Source organism: Equus quagga, chromosome 2 (assembly GCF_021613505.1).
Source record: "Equus quagga isolate Etosha38 chromosome 2, UCLA_HA_Equagga_1.0, whole genome shotgun sequence".
NCBI classification, from domain to species: domain Eukaryota; kingdom Metazoa; phylum Chordata; class Mammalia; order Perissodactyla; family Equidae; genus Equus; species Equus quagga.
In genome coordinates, this window is record NC_060268.1 from 135,435,814 (window position 1) to 135,459,981 (window position 24,168).

General features: G+C 39.0%; 1 protein-coding gene across 1 annotated transcript in view; it reads left to right on the forward strand.

Annotated features, from left to right (window-relative positions):
- Positions 1–24,168, forward strand: part of ANK3 (ankyrin 3) — a 333,064-nt gene that overhangs the window by 117,240 nt on the left and 191,656 nt on the right. The window contains exons 5-7 of the mRNA XM_046652926.1: positions 3,863–3,961; positions 9,221–9,406; positions 11,280–11,378. Of these exons, the coding sequence (XP_046508882.1) occupies positions 3,863–3,961; positions 9,221–9,406; positions 11,280–11,378 (384 nt within the window). The remainder of the gene's footprint in view (positions 1–3,862; positions 3,962–9,220; positions 9,407–11,279; positions 11,379–24,168) is intronic.

A 24,168-nucleotide genomic window follows, 5' to 3' on the forward strand; every position in this document is an offset into this window, starting at 1 on the left:
TCAGAAGGGAAGTGGAAGGGAGGAGGGCAAAAAGGGTAATTAGGCACCTGTGTTTGTTGATGGATTGTAATTAGTCTTTGGGTAGTAAACATGATGTAATCTACACAGAAATCGAAATGCAATGATGCACACCTGAAATTTATATAGTGTTATAAACCAGTGTTACCGCAATTAAAAAAAAAAAAAGAATTCCAATGGTATTTTTACAGAAGTAGAAAAAACACTACTGAAGTTTATATGGAATCACAAAAGACCTTGAATAGCAAAAGAAATCCTGAGAAACAACAAAGCAGGAGGCATCACACTTCCTGATTTCAAACCATATTATACAGATATAGTAATCAATGTGGTACTGGCATAAAAACAGACAAATAGACCAGTGGAACAGAATGAAGAGCCCAGAAATAAACCCAAGCATATACAGGCAACTAATGTTTACAAGGGAGCCTGAAACCATGATACTCCTAGAAGAAAACATAGGAAATAAAGCTCCTTGACATGGGTCTTGGTAATGAATTTGAATATGACACCTAAAGCACAAGCAACAAAATCATGAATAAAGAAGTTGGACTGCATCAAACTAAAAAGCTTCTACTCAATGAAAGAAACCATCCACAAAATGAAAAAACAACCCCTGGAATAGGAAAAAATATTTGCAAACCATATATCTTATAAGCTGTTAATATACAAAATATATAAAGAACTCATATAACTTAATAGCAAAAATCAAAGAACTCATTTAAAAAATGGGCATAGGACCTGACTAGCCAGTTCTCCAAAAAAGATATCTGAAAGGCCAACAAGTACTTGAAAAGATACTCAGCATCACTAATCATTAGGGAAATGCAAATTAAAACCACAATGAGTTATCTCCTCACGCCTGTTAGAGTGGCCATCATCAAAAAGAGAAGAGTAACAGACACTGACATGGATGTGGAGAAAAGGGAACCTTGTATGCTGTTGGTGGGATTGCAAATTGGTACCGCCATTATGAACAACAGTATGGAGGATCCTCAGAAAATTAAAAAGAGAACTATCATATGATTGAGCAATTCCACTTCTGGGAGTCCATTCAAAAGTAACAAAAACACTAACTCGAAAAGATATATGCACCCCTATGTTCATAGCAACATTATTTAGAACAGCCAAGACATAGAAACAACCTAAATGTCCATTGATAGATGAATGGATAAAGAAATTGTGCTATATATACACAATGGAATATTATTCACCCGTTAAAAAACAAGGGAATCCTACCATTTGCGACAACATGGACGGACCTTGACGGCGTTATGCTAAGTGAAATAAGTCAGAGAAAGACAAATATGTGTGATCTCACTTATACGTAAAATCCAAAAAACAGAAAACCAAACTCATAGAAAAAGAGATTAGACCTGTGGTTATCAGAGGCAGAGTGTGAGGGGAGGGGAATTTGGAATAAGGTGGTCGAAAGGCACCGACATCCAGCTATAACATAAATAAGTACGAGAGATGTAATGTAAGACATCATGACTGTGGCTAACGTTGCTCCATAATAAATAGGAAAGTTGTTAAGAGAGTAAATCCTATGAGTTCTCATCACAAGGAAAAATTCTTTCCTTTTTCTTTCTTTTCTTTTTATTGGATCAATACGAGAAGATGGCTGATAGCTGACCCTATTGTGATGCTTACTTCGCAGTATATGTAAATGAGACCATCGTGCTGTGCACCTTAAACTCACACAGTGATGCTTGTCAATGACTTCTCAATAAAACTGGAAAAACAAATAAATAAAGTAAAAGGAAAAAAAACTGAACCTGGAAATTTCTGCTGATGAGGAAAGATAGATGCTCAGTCATTCACTGAATTATAAGAAAAATCCACATTGTTTTTCACCCTTTCTTTCTTAATATTTTTGATTGTCAGGGTTTTTTTCTTTTGTTTTGTTTTTTATTTGTTCGGGTTTGATTTAAATCAACCAAAGATTAAATGATCCTTCAGTTTGGTCAAATAAGAAAATGAGAAAATAGGGGCCGGCCCGGTGGGGCAGCAGTTAAGTTTACACGTTCTGCTTCTCGGCGGCCCGGCGTTCGCTGGTTCGGATCCCAAGTGCAGACATGGCACCGCCTGGCACGCCATGCTGTGGTAGGCGTCCCACATATAAAGTAGAGGAAGATGGGCACAGATGTTAGCTCAGGGTCAGGCTTCCTCAGCAAAAAAAGGAGGATTGGCAGTAGTTAGCTCAGGGCTAATCTTCCTCAAAAAAAAAAAAGAAAATGAGAAGATAGCAATATGATAAGGATAATCCTAAACTACCTTTCAGTTTTCCCCATAGCTCTGGGAAGAGTGACAAAGATGAAACACACAAGCACGTGCACACACACACACATACATGCACACATTGTGTTGCAGTAATTCCATGTTTCGTGTTTAATATTGATAAAATCTTTCATGATAGAACAGAGTAACAATGAAATTCAGTGCTGTTACTAGGTAGATAATTTAAAAGGAAGAAGCTTGACTGCTGTGTCATATTCTGCTGCCTCTAATTTTGTGACTCTCATCTTGACTTTGGCAATCAAATAACCTAGCTGTTATAATTATGTGTAAAATAGAGTAAGTAGAAGAACTCCCTGGTGAATAAAATATATATGCTATGGTAGATTTGTTATATGACAACACTGTTACCTGCTCGAGGATCTTTTTAACTTACTTCCTAATTCTCAACTCTTAGCCAAAAAGTGAGGTCACCAGAGGCTGAATTATGGATAAGTAAGGTAATCATGTAGTAATTGACATTTACAATCAGGAACCTAAGCCTTTTGTATCACAAAAGTTTGAGTAATAGTTGGTAACATTTTATTTAGGATATATTTACTTTCAGTCTTTGAAATTGTATAGTGTATACAATAAAATTTATGAAACATTCAGTTAAATAGAACTGCCTTCTGAAAGAGAATTTATTACAGTTTGAAAAATATCTGTTTAGATGTATATATCTTGCAATAAGATTTTTAAATATTACAGTATTTTTGTAGGTGCGAAATGCTTTGTTCTAGAGAACAAACATATATGCAACATATTTTTAATAAGCTTAAGATGTAATGTACACCGTCATTTACTTGAATCCAAGTTCTTTGGCAATTGGGCACATTTCTCACATACGGAGTGTGTATGCATGTATGCATGTATATGTATGTATGAATATATATATGTATATATATACTCTGAACATAAAAAATAGCGTTTTACAAAAAATGCAGGGAAAGAAGCTTACGAAAAATAGACTACTAATTGAATTCTAGTTTGAAATTAAAATATACCCTTTTGCAAATTGGTGTTCTTTCCTTTGCTCTAATTCGCCCCATCTGTGCAAAGTTTGAAGCTCTTTGAAATTAATATAAATTACTCCCAAAGCAGGAACTATTTCAGATGCTTAATTTTATGTGAAAGTATTACATCTTTTATTTAAAATAGATAATTACTGCTTGGAATAAAAAACTCATTGGGACAATGACTAAAAGTATTTTTCTTCGTATCCTGATATCATCTAGTAAAATCCTTTACTCATGGTAGGCACTCAATAAGTGGTTGATAAGTAAATGAATGTACTTATTTATCTAAAGTGGATATACTGGTATGAATTAGACTGTAAACTATGAATTATACTCAAAACTATGAATTATGAAGTATAATCATGAATTACACTTATATTATAAATTCTACTTAAACTGTCCTGCTTAGTTTTCTAGTAAATACGAATGTCTACCTTAAAGTATTAAAATTATTATACGTTAACATTTCCTGTAATGTCATCAGTACAGTGGAAAAATGGATTGGCTCTAGAAAGCCACAGACAAACATGATATCTCTTATTTTGCAGAATGGTTTCACACCATTGTATATGGCAGCCCAGGAAAACCACCTGGAAGTTGTCAAGTTTCTTCTTGACAATGGTGCAAGCCAGAGCCTAGCCACAGAGGTAAGACACTTTGGTTCTTTCTATGGGTAAGTTCACGTTTGTAAGGCATTTTGTAAACCTGGAGTGGTAACTTTGAGAATTTGTCCCACTAGTATTTCAAATGCAGTTGTATATTAATGTGTGGGTTTATGTTTTTATGAAATAAATTAGAAAGTCTATTTTTAATCTTTAAAGACTCTTCCATTACATAGATATCCTTTCTGCTCTTAAATGCCTGGCTCTACCCAATAATGGAGCTATTTATTTAATACTTAAATATTTGCTTGAGAACACTTTTCTGTTTCTTATAATTTTGCCTCAAAGGCAACCACTGTTTTGAAACATTTTTGTGATAAAACATGTTTTAATTCTGTATTTTTCAAATTTAAGTTATTGTAATTATAACAATTAAATTTGTATGTTTCTAAAGTTAATTACATTTAATTCACACTTCTAAACAAAACTAGTATACATTTTTAAGTATTCCATAAGAGTGGTATTTGAAAAAAACCTTTGCAGTCTTAAACAGAAGAGTTATTTAAAAATAAAAAGTTATTGGAGCCTGCCCAGTGGCATTGTGGTTAAGTTGGCACGCTCCCCTTCCATGGCCCAGGGTTCACAGGTTCAGATCCTGGGCGCAGACCTAGCACCACTCATCAAGCCAGCTGTGGCAACATCCCACATAAAATAGAGGAAGATTGGCATAGATGTTAGCGCAGGCCCAATCTTTCTCATAAAAAAATAAATAATAAAATTTTAAAAATTTAATTAAGTCATCGGTACTATCTTAGGTAATACAGTTTCTTTTTTAAACTAATCTGGATAGAAGATTGTGATCCTATGTGAAGTATATCGCTAGAAACCTATTGCTAATGATAAAGGACCAATGTTTGACTAGTCTTTATTTTTAAGAAAATAGTGAATTAGAACAAATGCAGGGTTATCCCTGTCATAATACCACTCCTCTTACTTGCATTCTGATGTGTTTTTGAACGGCACAGGAAGGATGGCAAAAGAGGAATCGTGGATAACCTCACTCAGCTTTCGAGATCATGCCTTCCAGGGTACCCACTAGATGCATGAAGAGGCAGTTTGCACCAGAAGAAATACAAATGACTATAAATGTGTGAAAATTCTCACCCTCACTCATAGTCAAAGAAATAGTAATTTATTAATCAGATAAAGAATGAGATCCAGTCTTTTGTCCAGGAAAGAGGAGAAAATTTGAGGGAAAATCAAGAAATCAGAACTTTCCTACAATATTGGTGAAGTTAATAATTGGTTGCAACACTTTTGCAGAACATCTAACAGTAGCTATCAAAAATTAATATTTATACACCTTTTTACTTAGCAATTCTAATTCTAAGAATTTATGTTACAGATATTTTAGAGGAGAATGCCGAAACAGCATATATGAAGTTCATCAACATGATTAGCAATAATTTTTTTAAAACTGGAAGGAACCTAAATATGCACCACTAGGGAACCTGTTTAGTAAATATTGCTATACTTATACAATAAAATGATCTTCTGCATTATTAAAAATGAGGCAAGACTATGTGTACTGATGCAGGAAAATGTCCATAGTGTATTATTATCAGTGGTTTATTCTGAAAATTAGGAGACTTACTTTTTGCTTTACCCTCTTGTGCTGTTAGGGATTTTTATCATGAGAATGTATTATTTTTATAATAATATTCTTAAAGCTAGTTAAGAAATAACTCCTGATTGATAACAAAAGAACAAACCTCTGGTAGGTGTCCAGCAGAACCTGTCTTCCCACCTGAGGAATAGCTGGCCCGAGCGCAGTGCCTCAGACGCAACGTGCAGGTTCATCACGGGGGGCGGGGAGAATGGGGACGGGAGGGGGCATTGCTGGATAAGAGAAAATCCTTCCCCATTTTGGATGGGAATACTAAATAATAGAAATATCCTAATGAAAGTCATCCCATGGTACTTTGTTCCTCTGTGAAGGATAGGTAATATTGGTTTTTAGACTGTGAGGTGCAGATCACTAAGCATCTCTCCTTTAAAAGCAGACATGAGCCCGACTGACTGCTAATGGATCGGAATTTCCCTGTAAACTAATCATCGGTAACTGAGTTCTCCGGTGTTTTTTTAAGCTTTCAAGGTCCAAAAAGAGGCACTACAACTAACTTAAGGAAAAATAGTACGTGAAAGCCTCAAAGCACTAATTCAGTCTCGTTTGGCAAAGGATATATAAAATAATATTTATACTCCTTTATATTAATTTAATTTCTCTTTAAGGAAAGAGACAATAAATGTTCTAGGAACAAGCGCCATCCATGTTTTCATGAGGGTGGCCGGTGCATCACTGTTTAAACAGCAGCTGTGACTGTCTAGAGACGTTTGAACCTTTGCCTGAATTTTTCCCTCTTCTTTTGGATCATGGGTAACGGAGAGTAAAAGAACAGCAAGAAATAAGACATTTGATTCACACGATGTTCTAATTATGATGTTGCTCTCTTTTTAGCAATGATAGTGGTGTCATTTATACAGAAGTCTGTATTTAGAGAACAAACAGTAGGGAGCAATTAAAGGATCATTTAGATGGCAAATTTGTAATAGAATTTTTAATTTATTAAATGACGTGATACTGCCAAGTTCCTTCAAGACAGATTTTTTTCATATGTACCTTGTATATAGGCATCAAGTCTTTGGAATGACTGTGGCCTTTAAATCTTTTTATACCTTTTTGATATTGCTGTGTACTCCATATCATATCTTTTCCATATATCTCTTCCTCCTTTGATAATTTACTTTTTTTTAAATTTTTTTTTGAAGAAGATTAGCCCTAGCTAACTACTGCCAATCTTCCTCTTTTTTTTTTTTTTATATGCTGAGGAAGACTGGCCCTGAGCTAACATCCATGCCCATCTTCCTCTATTTTATATGTTGGACACCTACCACAGCATGGCTTTGGCCAAGCAGTACCATGTCCGCACCCGGGATCCGAACCGGTGAACTCTGGGCCGCCAAGAAGCAGAACATGTGCACTTAACCCCTGCGCTACTGGGCTGGCCCCTCCTTTTGCTAATTTAGATTTGCGTGAGGTTCATTTCTTCTAAGGGTAATTATTAAGCACCCATTGTGTGCCACATTCTCCACAAGAGAGTCAAGGTTTTCATGGAGCTTCTAGCACATTTCCCTTTGGCTTGTATTTTTCTCTTAAGAATAACTGCATAGAACAAACGAAACTATTTAAACTTGGCTTGAAACGAAATCTGGAGCTGCTCATTTTAGCTGTTAACACCTTAGAGCTGGTATCTTTGTGTCTTTAATTGGCTTATGCAGGAAGCACATTCTTATGGGTGCTAATCATCTCCATTGCAGTTTATTTTCTGGTGCAAAGTAGTTTCCTTTATGTATAGGCCCTGTGGGTTTAAAAATTCTTATCAGCCAAAATGTAGCTGTTTAGTGTGGATTCAGAACAGAAGTGGGCTGTCATTTTTACCCCTTAGATTTTGTTCAGGTTTTGACAGTGAGAGGCAACGTTACCTCTTACTACACAATTTTTCCTTTTACCACTCTATGTAAAAGTGTATTTTTCTTTTTTTTTGTAAAAGTGATACATTACATAAATGAGAAAGTACAATAAAAAGCAAAAAGAAGAAAAAGCCACTTAGTTTCGCCTAGAGATAACATTTTGTTTATTCATCCAGATTTTTTTGTATATGTGCACAATACACACGTATTTATCTTTATGAAAATGAGATCATATATTTACACAGTGATATAGATTACTTTTCTCATAACATTAAATTACATTCTAAACCTTATGTCCTTAAGTGTAAGCCTGTGATACCCTTTTGGTGATGTCTTGGTGGTATCCAGCCTTTCTCTATCTTATGGCTGCAGGGAATGTCCTTCTGGTTATGTTAATGCTCATCCCTTCTCTCTTTTGAGTCTTCTTGGAAAACTTGAAGGGAGCAGGTGGAACTTCAGCTGGATCTTGAAGCAAGGAGAGTAGATAGAATTTGTGTATGTAGAGCGAGGAGGAGGACGTTTCAGGTTAGGGGGAATAGCATGAGTTTAGAGACTGGGGTAGGAATAGTCTGCGTGTGCACAATTAGCAAGGAGACTGGAGAAAAGGATTTATATGAGAAGAGCCTGAGGAGTATTGTCCCTTAGGTGCTTTGGTCCAATATTTTGCACATCCTTGGATATAAATGTGCTGATTTGCATTCAGTCAAATAAGTGGGAGGAGCTCTTATCTGTTTTCCAGCAAGGAAAAAAATGATGAAAGTGGTCTTTTAGGAAGACCAGCAAGACATTAGTATACAAGTATCTAGGTTTTCTCTTTCTCCCTTACAAACGTTCTTCTATTGGAGTAGTCCTCTGTGCGTACCACGAGGACTACAGGTGTAAAATATCATGACCCAGATAAAATAAGTAACTTACTTGCCAGTTCTCTAGTAAAAATAATTTTTGAATGTTCTTTTGAGTGTAGGATATGAAAGCATTGCTGAATTAAAATTTATGGAGCCAGTCTTAGGATTTTTCTACTCTGTGCTATTTATCCTACAGTTCACAACACTAAATCATCCACAAATTAATTAGCCATGGTGAAATCTGTGGCTGTCTTCTCTTTGTCAAGTCCTAGGGCAATACGATGGGAAGACTGAAAATGTACAGATATGTGCGTATGTCTGAATTTATTCTAGTCACATTTTGCATGATCCCTGTGGCTCCTTCTCTCATTGGTCAGAGAAGCCAAGAGTCTTTCATATAGACCCTTCTTAAAACAGCAGTGCCTATGGTTCATTAATTCACATGCACTGATTAAGCACCCAATATATGGTAGGCAACAAGGTACAGTGATGAAATACATAGGCATATTCCCCAGTTTTAAAATATCAGTGCAAATTTTTACATCTTATTTAATGAGCTCCTTTGAAACATATGCCTGGATTTAACCTGAAATGTTATTTTCACTGAGATTCTTTATGGATATTGAAACTATGGCATTTTCCCCTTTATGGTGTACTTTTACGTACTTTCAAAATTTACACAATTAAAGTATATTACTTTTTAGCAGAAAAAAAAATCCCATAAACTTATTACAAAGTGACTATTATTTTCTACTTTGGTGTGTGTGTGTATTTTTATGGAAATGTCTTTTCACGTGTATGTCTACTTATCTTAGCTTTGATAACCCTAAACAAAAATTGACACCTGGTCACTTGATCACTGTCTTATTTGTTAATTAAAAAGAGAATGTCCATTGGGGCCGATCTTGACCCATTCATTTATTTGCAGGATGGCTTCACACCACTGGCAGTGGCTTTGCAACAAGGTCACGATCAAGTAGTTTCACTCCTGCTAGAAAATGACACTAAAGGCAAAGTGCGTCTTCCAGCTCTTCATATCGCTGCCCGAAAAGATGACACGAAAGCTGCCGCCCTATTGCTGCAGAATGACAACAATGCAGATGTGGAATCAAAGGTGAGGCGCGAGGGAAACGAGCCTGTCATGCAGCCCTCCTGTGATAGGCAGCCAAATTTGGAGAATGACTGGTCTCCCTTTTGGCAAGCTTATGCCAAACACTTACCTTAGGAATAAAAATACAGGTCCATGCCAGCCAATTGAAGGCACATCCCTCTTAGCATATCAAGCTAGGAGGTCACTGTGGATGCTGCCCTGTGCATGCTAAAAGGGAGGCCACCCCGAAAGAAATCTTTCTATATGCACTAGATAGTTTCTTTCCTTTTAACATACATTTTCAATATATTTAATACTTCAGCTCAAAGATCAGGGTGAAAAAATTACAAAATGCTAACAACAATGTGCACAAATAAGCCTTTGGTTGATATCTAAGATGATAGGCAATGCACTGAATATTGATCCGCTGTGGAAAGCATGCCAGCAGCCAAAGAGTCCTATCCGAAAACCCCATTGTCTTGACGTGTATTATGTGAAAGTCTTTGTGAACGAAACATGGCATTTGGAACAGGCCATTGTGCAGCCCTTCATTCAGTCTAGCTTTCTTTCTGTGCCTATCATGCTTCCATCATAGCTTCCATCCTCATTACTTAGCTGTCATGAGCTTTCTGCAATCCATATCACCGATAGCGAACTAACCGTTCATTTTTTCCTCCTCTTTGCTTCCAAATGTGTTAACCTAGATGGTGGTGAATAGAACAACAGAGGTATATATATATATATACATATACATGTAATCAATATCTGCATCATCATTTTCCCATTACTTAGTGCTGCTGCCTCATTTCTTTCCCTTCTTCTTTGCATTGCCTTCTGTAGGCTAGATACCTGCTTTATACCCCTATCCCCGAAGTAGCATGTGCCAGAGAAGATAGTAGTTTGATTACCAGGGCTTTCTGCAGCTGAACCTGGTGTTTGAAAGGAAGAAAGAGGAATCCTTGAAACTTAAGGGTATTGTGATAGAGTTGTGTGAGATGAAGAGTTTTGACGCTTTAGATACTTATCAGCTCTACCTACAGCTGCAGACAACCCTGTCATTCTACTCATCTAGGACTGATTCTTTAGAGTTCTGCATGACACTTACCCTCAGTGGTGTCAGCAAAACGAAAGTTCCTTCGGAACGGTACCAATATGACCCATCCTTCCACAAGAGTCAGTAAGATGCCTAGCATGGCTAAGAAGCTTGCTAACAATGTAGAAATGCATCTAGTTCCTATAAGGTTTTAATCTTTGGGGACTAAGTGAATCGCTGCATGTTTTAGCATTTTTTTAAGGATGTAAAATGACCTTGATGTGAGTATTCAGAAAAATGTGTTATTGAAGAGGCATTTGCTAATCAAGAGATCAACTTGTGGATTCTTTATGGAATGTACTCAACCATTACACAAGACCAATTGTAGTAGTACCTCTTCCCCGAAAATTGCTTTTGCCCTTAAAATTGGCATTTATTATTAGTTAATTTGCCTCCATATTGAATATATAGAACTAATTGAATTTTGACAAAGAGTTTCAATGGACAATTCTATCATCAATAACAAAACAGTGGTACTAATCAAGCTTTCTATGAGCTGTAAAGATCTTTCTTGTCATCCTTTTTTTAAATGTTGGCTTCTGTATCGTTCTGCTACTGGTTTACTAAAATTGCTCAATCTCCACCCTTGGTTCCCTCCCTGACTATTTCTCTGCCTATAAGTTTGGCCTTTGTTTGAAACCCTCTGAGCAATTGGCACTAATCGAAAGAAACCTAGAACAGAATGGAATGTGGACCTTAGCATATTTTGCTTCCTCATATTTATTTGGGCAGGGTTAAGGTATTAGTGTGTCAGACAAGGGGCCAGCAGGAATCAATTGAACGTCTGCTGTATTTTCTTTACAGAGTGGCTTCACTCCGCTCCACATAGCTGCTCACTATGGAAATATCAATGTGGCCACATTGCTGTTAAACCGAGCGGCTGCTGTGGACTTCACGGCAAGGGTAAGAATGCTGCAGTATGACGTGCCCTTAAAGCATCTGACACGACACTTAGCTCTCCTTTCCCAGCATGAGTGGGAGGTTGGGACAGCTGACCTCCAAGGCTCCTTCCGGTCAGAGAAAGCTGTGATTTTCTGCTTATCCTGGTGCATGGTCTTGCTTTCACACTGAGTGCCTGTTTCCTAGCAGGAGAAGTAAGTCAAAATCAGAGATGGGGGGGGGTGGAGGAGAAATAAATATATAAGTGAACAGAAGATGTGATGCAGATAATCATGATTAAAAATGACAAACTATTCCCCGAGTAGAAATTTCTGAGACTGTTAGCATTGGTCAGCTGGCACTAATAGTGCTCTAGATATCAGGGTCTTGACCTTACAGATGGGAAGGTGCTAGAGTATCTGGATGAGGCCTGAACTTCAGAACCCAAATAACAGAGATCATCTTTTGCTTTTGTCTTCTGTCCGCTACAAACTTTCATAATGATGAACAAGGATGTGTAAACTGAGTAAGTTTATATTCACAGAGAAAGGAGTTACGGTGTCATGTGTACCACTGGACAGCAACTCAGACATCCAAACAGAGTAATACTGCTCTGTAAAAACTGGTCTGGTGCTCGGCTTAATCATCAGAAGTAGAGATGAAATAGGAAGCACGCTGGAGTAGTGGCTGACAGTGCGGACTCAGGATTCAGACTTCCTGGGTTCAAATTTTGGCTTTAACTTTTCTCTCTGGGTCCATCAGTTTCCTCATTTACAAGATGAAATCATATGAGTTATGAATTTAAAAAATAATAATAATAAAATATCTCCACTCCCTCATTCGGTCACTGTGAGAATTAAAAGAGACTGAATATAAAGTGCTTAGCCTAGTATCTGACATGTCAGCATCGTGAACATATATCATCATAGCAGCAGCAGTATGATTTCGAACGTTTTTGCTAAAACCTCACTTGTCAGAGGAGAAATGGGACTGGATCAGAGAGGGCGATAGGGCGTAGAACCAGGACTAGCAGAAACAGTAGTAGTTGCAGCAGTAAAAGTAATAGCATCTTTGAAGTAGTGCCTGAGTGGCAGATGCCAGGCTAAGCATTTTTATCTCGTTTATTCTTATATCAAGAAAAGTGTTATTTATCCCTGTTTTAGAGAAGAGGAAGCCAAGGCTTAGAGATGAGAAGTAGCTGGTCCAGGATCACAGAGCAAGCAAATTAGAAAAGGCAGGAATTCAGCCCCAAAGCTCCTCACCACTCCGGTATTCTGTCTCCCGTAGGTAACTTTAGGGGTTCATTTTTCTTTTCCTCTTTATAATGCATTAGCTCTATAAAAATTAATGAGCTCAGATTGTACTAATATAAAGGCTATTTCCTACCCTATTGTCATCAGCTTGCTAAAAGCTTTGTCAGGCAGCTCATGTCACTCCAGAGCTTTGTTCTTACTGCATTCACTGCCTCCTTAGGATCTGGCGACATGGCAGACCCAGGCCTCGTTTGACATTTTGAAGGACAAAGTTAAGCACTTCTTTAAGTAAAGTATAAACAGGGCATGTCAATGTTAAAACTGAAGTTCCGGTCTTTGAGATGAATTCTTCTGGTTTTATTTCTGTAATTCACAGTATAATGAAAACCTCATTAAGTTACATCTTCTAATTAGGACACTAGGAAAATTCATGTCAGGGTAGTGTTTGAAGTTTGTGCCATTGTTCAGAAATTTCCTGATGCTGCTGAAAATAAGAAGATTGGGGCAATGTTTAAGCAATTTAAGAAGACAAATTACAGTATTTTCAGACTCCTTCAGGCAATTCCAAAGCATCCATTTACTTTAAAACAATGACTGTGGTAATTACAAATGATGCTATTTTATTGATTAAGGATTAACAGAGACCTCAGACCTATGCTGTAAACCTTGCCTGAGTTGCCATATGTAATTGAAAATAATCACATTGTGGGGCCGGCCCAGTGGTATTGTGGTTAAGATTGCACGCTCCATTTCAGCGGCCTGGGGTTCGTGGGTTCATATCCCGGGTGCTGACCTACACACTTCTCATCAAGCCATGCTGGGGCGGTATCCCACATACAAAATGGAGGAAGACTGGCACAGATGTTATCTCAGCAACAGTCTTCCTCAAGCAAAAAGAGGAAGATTGTCAACAGATGTTAGCTCAGGGTCTATCTTCCTCACCAAAACACACACACACACACACACACACACATTGTGCTTTTATTTAAAATATGTTAAAATGCAGACTTTTTACTGACTTGGAAAGCATTTTCTCCAGTCATTCCTACTTAATGAGGCCTCATAGCATTCTGAGCCGAAGGCTGTGGTGGATTTGATTGTACTATATGAAACCCACACCCGAATAACCTACGCTTCCCTCTGCAGTTGGCGATTGATAACTTGCTTTAGGGTGCCTCAGAAGAACTGGTCTTCATAAAAAGCTTAAACTGAGATTGCCTCAAGAAACCCATCTTATGTTCCAAATCTCTAGTAATTCTATTACATAATAATCCAGCATCTATCGTTTGTACTACAGAGGCTCTCCCTTCCAAACTTCAGAGGGGTCTTTCTAGGTCACAGTTCTCTCAGGAACGTAGCAGAAATAGCAGGTGAAAGTAAGATGCCCTGGAACACAAATGGGATCAGATTTGACCTGATCAGAATAAGAAAGGGAGGATCATTAAGCCACATTTGCTAAGAACTAGTTGCAAATCATAACCATAGATCATATGCTTCAGGAATCAGGTTTCGAAAGAAGCATTGATTAGATGGTTACAGGTAAATTAAACAACAGGGACCTTTATCTTAGGGCGCCGTGACTTCTGTTTCCTGCCTGTGGCAGACCATTGAAGAAAGACAGACGCAGTCTTGTAGGTCTTTGGAGGATGAATGCATGACCTAGAGAATGGCTACCTGCCGGCAAGGAGAGCTGGGGAACAGGAACAAGGGCAACATTTCCGGAAACATTTCTTGCATGCAATAGACGTTCATTTCCAAAGCAGATGCTAGGCAGAAACAAATGCCGTGTGACTAAAGGGAGTCCACAATAGAACGGATTGCTTTCTATGCTTCTTTGTACTGCTAGCTAATTTATGCAGCAATAAAGCAGATCCTAACCAGTGGCGAATGTATACCTCCAAGCAGCAATTCTGGTAACCGATTTATAGCGTACTCACCTGTTTTATTAGCACCTTTCCTTAGATGTTTATTACAATGTGAATTTTGATTTTCGCATTGTAATTTTGCTAAGTATCTGGAAGATATCCTGTGTGACATCTTAAATATTTCATTTCGGATTATCCACGAAGACCTGTTCAGCCTCGCGGGTCCGCTGCGGGGAGTTAATGGAATAGCTGCTGAATGGTGCAGTGCAGCATCAGCATTCTTCGCTCTTTGAGCTGAGTCTGCTGAGATGGCATTGACACTGTCTGAATTTATGTGTGACCTTTGCTCTCTTAGCAAATCATTCTAGCTCTCTCAGGGAAGAGAATGTAACTAAGACACCCCAGAGCTGCTACTGATTGTCATTCCAGTAAGGAGCATTTATGCACTGGAGTAACTGAAGGCCCAATTATATTATGTGGATGACTGCAAAATCCCTTTTATTGATTGAAGAACATAGATTAATACTTTGCTGGCTAAGAGTTTTTTCATTGAATAAAATAGACCACCTAACTTAATCTTCACTCTTGTCATCGACCTTTCTCTTGTAAATTATCATTCAATTTCCCATTTGGGGAAGATAATTGAATAAAATATCCTTCTATTGGTCTTGTTATTTAGTACTTTTTGGTTTTGATCTCTGAAAGGATTAGGGATTTATGTGTTTGAGTGCTATACCTCATTTGTTTCCAAAAGGATTTCAAGTGGTTTACAGATTAGAATATGCAAAGGAGGACATGTAAGGATGAAAAAGAAAAAGTAAACATTAGCAAGCAGCTGGGATGACCCAGTGAATGCAACTAGAGAATAAATTTAGGCCTTAAGGGCTTTGATATATGTAGTGGAAAGGGAAGCGTGGGTTATATAGTTTACATTTTTTGACAAAGGAAATCTTACCGTTATCTATAGAAACAATTTTGTATGTGTGTGAAATACTCAAATATGACTTTTATCATGTGAATCCTTCTAAGAACAGAGAATTTCATAGTTGACAATATCTTTAATTGCTGCACTTCAAAAGCCTCAGTCCCTACTGCACCACACTGCCTATTGATGCTAAATCTCCATCTCTGCAGGCGCCTGGCCCAGGGAGGCTGGGAGACTGTGGCCCAGATACTTAGCTTTATGATGTTGTAATTGTGTGTGATAGGACTTGGCATGTGTGTCACAGAGCAATGACTAGTTAACATGTCCATTGGACTGTCTTTCTCAAATAGCAGATGTTTTGAACAAGGTTTTGGCAGTACCGGGCCACATTTGGAACTCAATAAAGTCATATGAGGGGTTACTTTATTTAAGATATTGTAATTTTTGGTTAAAGTGAAAGCAGTGTTTTTACATAGTTGAATTACTGAACTTGTTGGTGGAGATATATAAGTGTCAGACTTACATTCTGCCCAAATAAGAGGCCAACATGGTTCAACACGTGCATGAGCAAAACGGTGTCTGTGGATAAGCATTATCAGGAGATTCCCATTCTAAGTTAAATTCAGTCTAACGAATGTTAGAGAGCTTCTGTGGGCTACACCCCGAGGTTCTGACTTGAGTAGCCTACTGTCCTTACTCTACTAATTTGTTTAGGCCCCAAAGTGCTAAACCATACAATGCAGTCTCTCCTTTAATTCCCCAAGACACAACTGAGTGTAGGCTGTAATGCCAAACAGGACTTTTCTAAAAACTTAAGGATTGAGGAAGGGAGTTCAAAGTAGAAAGGCCAAGCTGAAAGACTGGTTCTGGACAACACTGTCCTCAAAGTCCATAGGCTGTGACCCCTTCCTCAGGGTACCTCTGGGTACCACCCTCCTGAGCCCCCAGAGGCCACTGTGTTGCAGTCGTACTTCCCACCAGTGGGAACCCCTTTTACCATGTCTTTCCCAGCCAGAGTGTAAGCCCCTTAGCCTAGTCTCTGGCCCAGTGAGAGGGGAAAACCCTGCTTCCTCTACACCTGGGCTCTCAATTCAGTGGCCACTAACTAGTGCATACTAACATTAAATTAAATTAAATTTTAAATTCTGTTTCTCGTTCTCAAGAACCACATTTCAGGTGCTCAATAGCCACATGTGACTAGTGGCTACTGTGATAACCCAGTGTGCGTAACATTTCCATCATCACAGAAAGTTCTTTTGAACAAAGCTGAAAGACTGTCTGTCTCAGGCCTTCCTTCCCTGAAATGTCATAATTATCTCTAAATGTAACTTTCCCTCCAAGGAAAGGGATTCTTTAAATAGTTATTCAAAGCAATTTTATTCCTAATAGACTTGCCCCTTTGGTCTCCAAAAGAAGATTTTGCCTTTCCCATTGTGTAACCAGAAACCACGACCACTATCACCACCACAAAACAGTAGAACTGAAATCTTCTTCCAAAGAGGAATAAAAAAATGACTGGAAACTTTAAAGTAGAAATTTTTCTCCAATTCATGCTATGGAGAGTTCAGAAGTATTGGAAATGGGGATGAATCTCAAGAGAAGTACCCGGTTGTCAGAGATTATGCCACATGATTACTTTCTTGAGCCTCAGTTTTTTAATCTGTGTAAAGGGTGCTTGTATCCTATTCCTCAAAGACGCTTTCTCTGACCCTGCCAAATCGATTGCTGCCCACCTCGCCCCACCATATGTGTTCATTGCACGTAGTACTTCCTCTCTCACAGTAGGCATTGCACATTGTTTTAGTGATGTGGTATTGTTTGTCTTGCACACTCTATCAGAGCCCCTAGAAGGTGAAGGTGTCTCATTCACCATCTCCAGCTCCTCACCTGAAACATATTCTTCTCACTTGGTAAATATCCTCTTCCCAAGTGCTCACCATGTGCCTGGCTCCATGATAATGACTTTAACATGAACTTAATCTTTTCAATCTTCCAGTGAAAGACTCAGCAACAGAGCACATGTTTCTTGCCATTTAGATGTTTTAGGAGAGGTAGGCATTTTATTTCAGAGAACTAGTTCTTACTGTGCTATAAGAAGCCTGGACCTTTGTTTTTGCTGCCTGACAGCCATTTATCTGCCTTTCATGAAATGGTACCTTTAACATACTAATGGAGCCACTGGAATGTTCAGCGGCATTCCATTCAGCCAGACAGCTACGATGTGAAAACTTCAAGGACCCTGCCTGTTAGAGAATAAGCGCTCAGCAGATGTTCATTTCCTGCGTTTCTTTTGCAGGTAAAATTTATAGTAATAGTTATTTTTTAAATAGTTATAATTTATTGACTATTTACTAAGTTCCAGCTTCTTTGTTTAGCATTTGGCATGTATTATCTCAACAGTCCTGTGGGGGCTGAAGTAGGGGTGTAATCAAGGACATCTCCCCCATCCTGTTCTTCACCTCGCTTGAAAGACTTTGACTTCCTCAAGGACAGGCCTGTGTATTGGTACACATTTTGGAATCCCTAGAGTATAACCTAGCACCTAGCACTGGGAAGGACTCAATATACATTTATTGAATTCAAGAATGAATGAACAAATAACTTCCAGGCCTCCTTTATCCACTGCTCCTGGGCACCCAGAACCTATTTAATCCCACCTTCCTCAAGGCCCAGTCCTCTTCCTACTCTATCAGAATTTCAGGCTGGACCTCACCTGGTGTTAGGGAACTGGTTTCCAAACTGACATCAGCTGCATTAAGGGAGATGGGCAATCCATAGGATTCTAATAGTGGGGTTTTAGGCAAGTGCCCCAAAGCAAAGTATTCAATGTCAGATGCCCCTCACCGAGGGGCAAGTTTATTTGAGCAGAGGGGAGACTTGTTATTCAGCATTGTAGATGACCTTGGAAGACAAACCTAGAACAAAGGGCACACCAAGGGCTGCTACCAAGCTTTGTTCAATTAAGGATGTCTTAAGCAGGGCCTCAGGCTCTGGGCTATCAAGGCCACCACCAGAAGATGCTAAAAAGGACATCAGCTACTCAAACATGGAGAAGAAGTGAGCATCACTTTAGGAAGAGTCTGACTTTTGTAATGGTTTATAGGGGTGCAGGGCTTCTGGAGACTGCACTTTGGTTTGTGTGGTGATGCCACTGCAAATATATTTTTCCTGAATTATACAATTTACTTTTTTTTCTTTTAAGATTTTATTTTTCCTTTTTCTCCCCAAAGCCCCCCAGTACGTAGTTGTATATTTTTAGTTGTGGGTCCTTCTAGTTGTGGCATGTGGGACACCACCTCAGCATGGCTTGACGAGCGGTACCCAGGATCCAAACCAGTGAAACCCTGTGCCGCCGAAGCAGAGCGCATGAACTTAACCGCTCGGCCACGGGCCGGCCCCTACAATTCACTTTTCAAATAAAATACAATAAAGCAAAAGAAAGAAAAAACCTACCCATAACAGTCATGTGTTTGATAACATTTAGATATCTATCCTTACAAAGACCAAACACACACATAAACATTCATTTTTATTGATAAATATATTTTAAATATATAGGTTTTTTAAATATACAATAAAGTAAGTTTATCTCCTAGTATCTACTATAGGCCTAACAGCATTAAAGACAAAGACATTTTTTGAATGGTTTACATAAACCTTTGGAATGCAAACAAGGATTTGGAGGCATTAGCAAAGGAATGTGAGTTATGGGGAAGTAGCCATGTGGCTACTGCATTAACCACGTTCTTGTTGCCATGGTGATATTAGCATCTCAGGAGGAGCAAAACCAGTAAGGGGGCAGAGTGGTGGGGGGTATACTTTTGTAGAGAATTGCTCTGAGCATGGAATGCAATCTCCTTCCTGCCTTTTCCATTTAATTCCCTGAATGCCTCATCAAAAGAGAATCTCCTATATAATTTTTTAAAAGAATATATTTATCTCAAATCCATTAGTTCATTTGAACTTACTGACATCTGACTGTGTGGTGTGGAATCTGTGTTGTCCGTCTGCAGGGGCGAGGGTTCTAAGTTGTAGCAGCATGGAGTGAGGAGACGGTCCTCAGATACATGCTGGACCTTCGCTCTCGTCCTGGCTGTATCATCAGTTGCTGGTGGGGTCCGGGGTGAGGCTCTTCCTCAAGTGGCCTGCAGTTTTCTCAACAGCCAGATGAGAGAGAGATCAGTCACCACAAGCCCTTCGCCTCTGCCCGACCACCTGTCTGACAGTGATGGAGGAGGCCTTTGGCTCCCTTCCCCTTTCACAGGAGAGAGTAGGTACAGTACAGTGTCCAAGTCAACAGCATCACAGTCAGATGGCTGGAGTCCCACATTGGCCCTGTGGCTTCTTTTGTGTGTTCTTGGGCAAGTTATTTATACTTCAGCTTTGTCATCCATAAAATGACAATAGTACCTGATAGGATCTGATAATAGTACCTAAAGCATAATCATTGTGATGACTGAATGAAATAATTCATATAAATTGCTTAGCACAGTGCTTGACACACAGCACATGAGCAGGAGCCCTAGCCACATTTGTGGGTGGTTATTGTTGCTGTTGGCTTTCATCTGGGTGGAGACCCATCACTGTAAGATACATTCGCCTGTAAAGCAAGACACATCGAGCAGGTGGCATCCTGGCAGCTCTCTAGAGCATTCTGGAGGTAGTCAGAAATGTTGCTTCCCAGAATGTTGGAGTTACGTGTTTGCAGTGCTGTTTGTCAGCATGAGAAGGTCAACCTTTAAGAAACTATAAACATGTCATTGTTTGAGACTGAACTCAAATAAAAAAAAAATCATAGAAGTTGGAAGTACACATTTCTCTTTGTTTCACTTTCCCTCTTTGAATACATTCGCTGCTTCCTGCAGTGATGCTCTAGAATTGTTGCTCTGAGAACATTGTTAAATGACCCGAATAAATCCTATTTTGAACTTCTGTGAAATAAAGTTCTGTTAAGGTAGGAGTTGACAGGGCTCACTTTATTCATTTGTACTTGAAAAGAGAATTATTCATTAGCTGTAGAATTTCATTTCCTCCAGTGAGTGCAAATAGCAGGAAAGGGCTACTCTGCCCCTCTGCTGAACATTCTGGAACATTGTCCATGCTCACTGTCAGCAGACAGTACATTTGGATCAGTTCAGATACACCCTGGTCCCTGCCTGAGCACTGCAGCTTCTTCTGTGAAAAAATCTTGCTCTTCTTCCTCTGGTGGTTTGAAGAATATACAGGAAGGGCAAAGGGGCACCTGGAGGGAAGAGGGTAGGACTTGGCAGAACCAAGATTCCAAGAGTGAACTTGGGACACATGCGCGAGCATTTACTGTCTCTCTCCCAGATCAAAGCAGGAGGTTCCAAAAAACAAGTTCAGGTAGGAGATCAGCATCGACTAGCATAGTTAAAAAAAAATTGAAAAGCTGAGCTGTAATGGAAATATAGGGATTAGTATCAGCTCTAAGAAATGGAGGCAGAAGCCTGCTTGCACTTGTGCTTGCACAAGACTGGAGATGAATGGTGAGTCGAACCCAGGGGGAAGGGACTCCCTGAATCCTAGGCTGGGCTGAGGGCACTGGCCTTGATTCTGCAGGTGGAAAGGAGTCATTCAGTTATTTTGCCTTTTTTTTTTTTTTTTTTGGAGGTATAATTGACATATAACATTGTTGGAGAGGTACAACGTGCTGGTTTGATACATTTATTTGTTGCAATATTATTCTCCAATAGTGTTAGCTAACACCTCTATCACGTCACATAATTACCATTTTTTTGTGTTGAGAACAGTTAACATCTAGTCTCTTAGCAACTTTGAAGTTTATAATACAGTATTGTTGACTATAATCACTATGCTGTGCATTAGATCTCTAGAACCTATTTATCTACTAGTTGCAAGTTTGTACCCTTAAACAACATCTTCCCAATTCCCCCACCCTCCAACCCCTGGTAACTACCATTCTACTCTTTGTTTTTACAAATCATCGGAGGTCTTTAAATAGAAAAGTGGGATGGTGGCAGTAGTACTTAAGATGCATTATGACATGCGTATGAAGGGGAAATGAAGAGACAGCTATGAGCTGTGGCAGACTCCAGTCACAGAGGGGAAAGAACTGTGGACAAGGAGAAGCATGTCTGACACCTGCTGTGATGGTGTGATGATTTCCTCAGGGAGGACTTGTCTAGAGTCCTACTAGATCCACTGGATCTCGATAGGAAAAGGGGGGGCATCGGTCTCCTTAGATCATTTGGAAATTTGTAAAGACATTTTTGGTTGTCATGGTGGCGGGCGTGTAACGGGAGAGGTCCAGGATAGCTAAACTTCCTTCAGTGTGTGGGACAGTCCCATGAAAATAACAATGTCCCAGCCAAAATGCCACCAATAACCCCACTGAGACATGCTGGATTGCACATCCCTTGACAGATGGAGAGGTGAGACATCCCGAGATGGGGAAGAAGGGCCTGGAAATTCATGCTCTGTCTGGGATTGCCCCTCAGGGGACAGGGATCTTCCCCCGTGATGTACCCCTAGGAGTGGTTGGTCTAGAAGACCCGGAGGTTCCTTTCAGCTCATTACTGAGAGTTTGAAATATGAGGTGGAAAAAACGTACACAAAATTCAATCCTGTGAGGTGTGGGTATGATTTCCATATTCTAGGAAGCAAGAAGTTAAATAGCTTGTGCAAAGCCACACAGCTTTAAGTGGTGGAGCTTGAGCTAAGAAACAATAAATAAAGTAAAATAAGACAATAAAAAACAATAAAGCAAAATCAACTATCCTCAGACTGTGTAGTTGATTCTATTCTAACATCAGAGGCAATATGTCTTGAGCTTTGGACTTAATCCAGGGGCATCACATGAAAACCCGAACCGACAGCAGCCTCTCTTATACCAGGTGGCGATTCGTTCTCTGCCTGCACCAGAGCTGTAGAATGAATTAAAGTCATTTTTTAAAAAATATTTTTACAGTTTTTTTATTGACTAAGAAATCCTGTTACACATTTAAAAACATTTTAATTGAAACATGAGCAAACCTAAAAGCTGACCAATCAAATTCTTTCTAAAGTACAATGGATTCGCATTTCTACTACATTTTCTTTATCAGTTCTGCATCTTTGAACCCCTAATGATCATGTTTTGAAATGGGCTCTTGATACTTAGAAACTTAATGGCCTTATGACAAGAAGGCATAACACACATTTTCTGGTAAGAAGTGCAAAGCAGGCTCATCTTTATAAGGAGTGAATCCGTCTGAGTTTGAAAATTTAAAAACGTGTTTTCGTAGCCTGCAAGTCAGAGCTTTGCAGCCAGTTTTCCAGCTGGCCCACAGCCTCCCGCTCCCCTAGATTTGGACTCAGCACATCTCGGGTGGGACCCTGCCATTTGTGTTTTTAACAAGCTCCTCAGGTGATGCTTCTCATCAGGCATGATTAGAAAATGTTGACTGAGGCCATGCTATGAAAATCCTTTCCTATATAAATTGTCCAAAGTTGAACCCTAGAAAAACTCGGTAACTCATTTGCTTGTAACAATTATCTGTGTTTGTAACCCTTTAATAACATAGCCTTGAATTTACATCATATTTACAGCTTACAGAATTCTTTGAGGTACATCATTTGAGACCCACAAGAATAGACATTGTTGTGGATGAGCAAACTGAGATCCCAAGAAGCTATTTGTCCCAAATCCTATTGAGAGTAAAATGGAGGAAAAGGGATTTGAATCCAGACTTTCTAACTCATTTTTTTTCTGCCTCTGTACATGACCATCAGCCCATGGCAGCAGCTCCTGGATGGAAGCTGAGGGTGGGGTACTGGCCTCTGGGCAGCTGGGGGCTTCATGATTCCCGGAAGAGCAGTTCCATCTCCTGGACAAGTGCACTGCACACAGAGAAGGCAGTTAGCACCAGACTGGCTTTGTTTTGTAACAAACTATCTTTCTTTAGAAACTTCAAAGACATCGTTTTCACTTCTTGACATGTTTGAAACTTCAGCAAGAATCTAATTTATCCGAAGACCAAATGAGGGCAGGACACCTGAGAAACTACCAGTTTCAAGTTAACCGACATCTCAAAAGGCAGCAAGAGCGATTTACTTTCTGGAGGGGAAGAAACAGATTCAACACAGAAATTAATTTAGTTCCAGATTTATCAGAAATGATAGAGGATGTAGAAAATTAATAATTGTAAAGCCCCTGAAGATTTCTGTTTTTAAGAATTTTTGGTGATGGAGTGTTAGAAAAAGGGGTGGGCTTTTTTATTAAAGTTATAGCATTCATTAGGAACGTTATAAGAAATCTAATATCATTAGTTTAACTCATTTTAAATAAATATTTTTAAAACAAGTTTCTTCAATGCGTAGAAAGCAACTGATTAAAATAGAATTTTTAATGCCCCTTTTAGTTTAATTACTTTATGTCTCTACTCATAGATATTGCCAGCTGGGAGGGGCTTTCTTTACTGTAACAGAGAAAGCAGGCTTCTTTTGAATCAGCATTAAGAGTGACACCTTTAAAAAAATATGAAAGCCATGAATTCTTATTTAAAATGACAAGTTGAACTAACCACTCTTTTAGATATTGAATGTTTTTATTAGTTTTGAGATGTGCTGTTTCCTTTTGGTTAAAAATTGTATGTCCCCAGAATTCTCGGGATAGAACTTATGCTACTTGGATTCAGAACTATAGCTAATGTTTGCCCAAGTTAGAAAGAGACTCACTGTCTGGATATATTTTCTGCTGTATGACCCACTGGAAAGAACCAGCACAGCTTTGGGAATCAGACAGCTTAGGT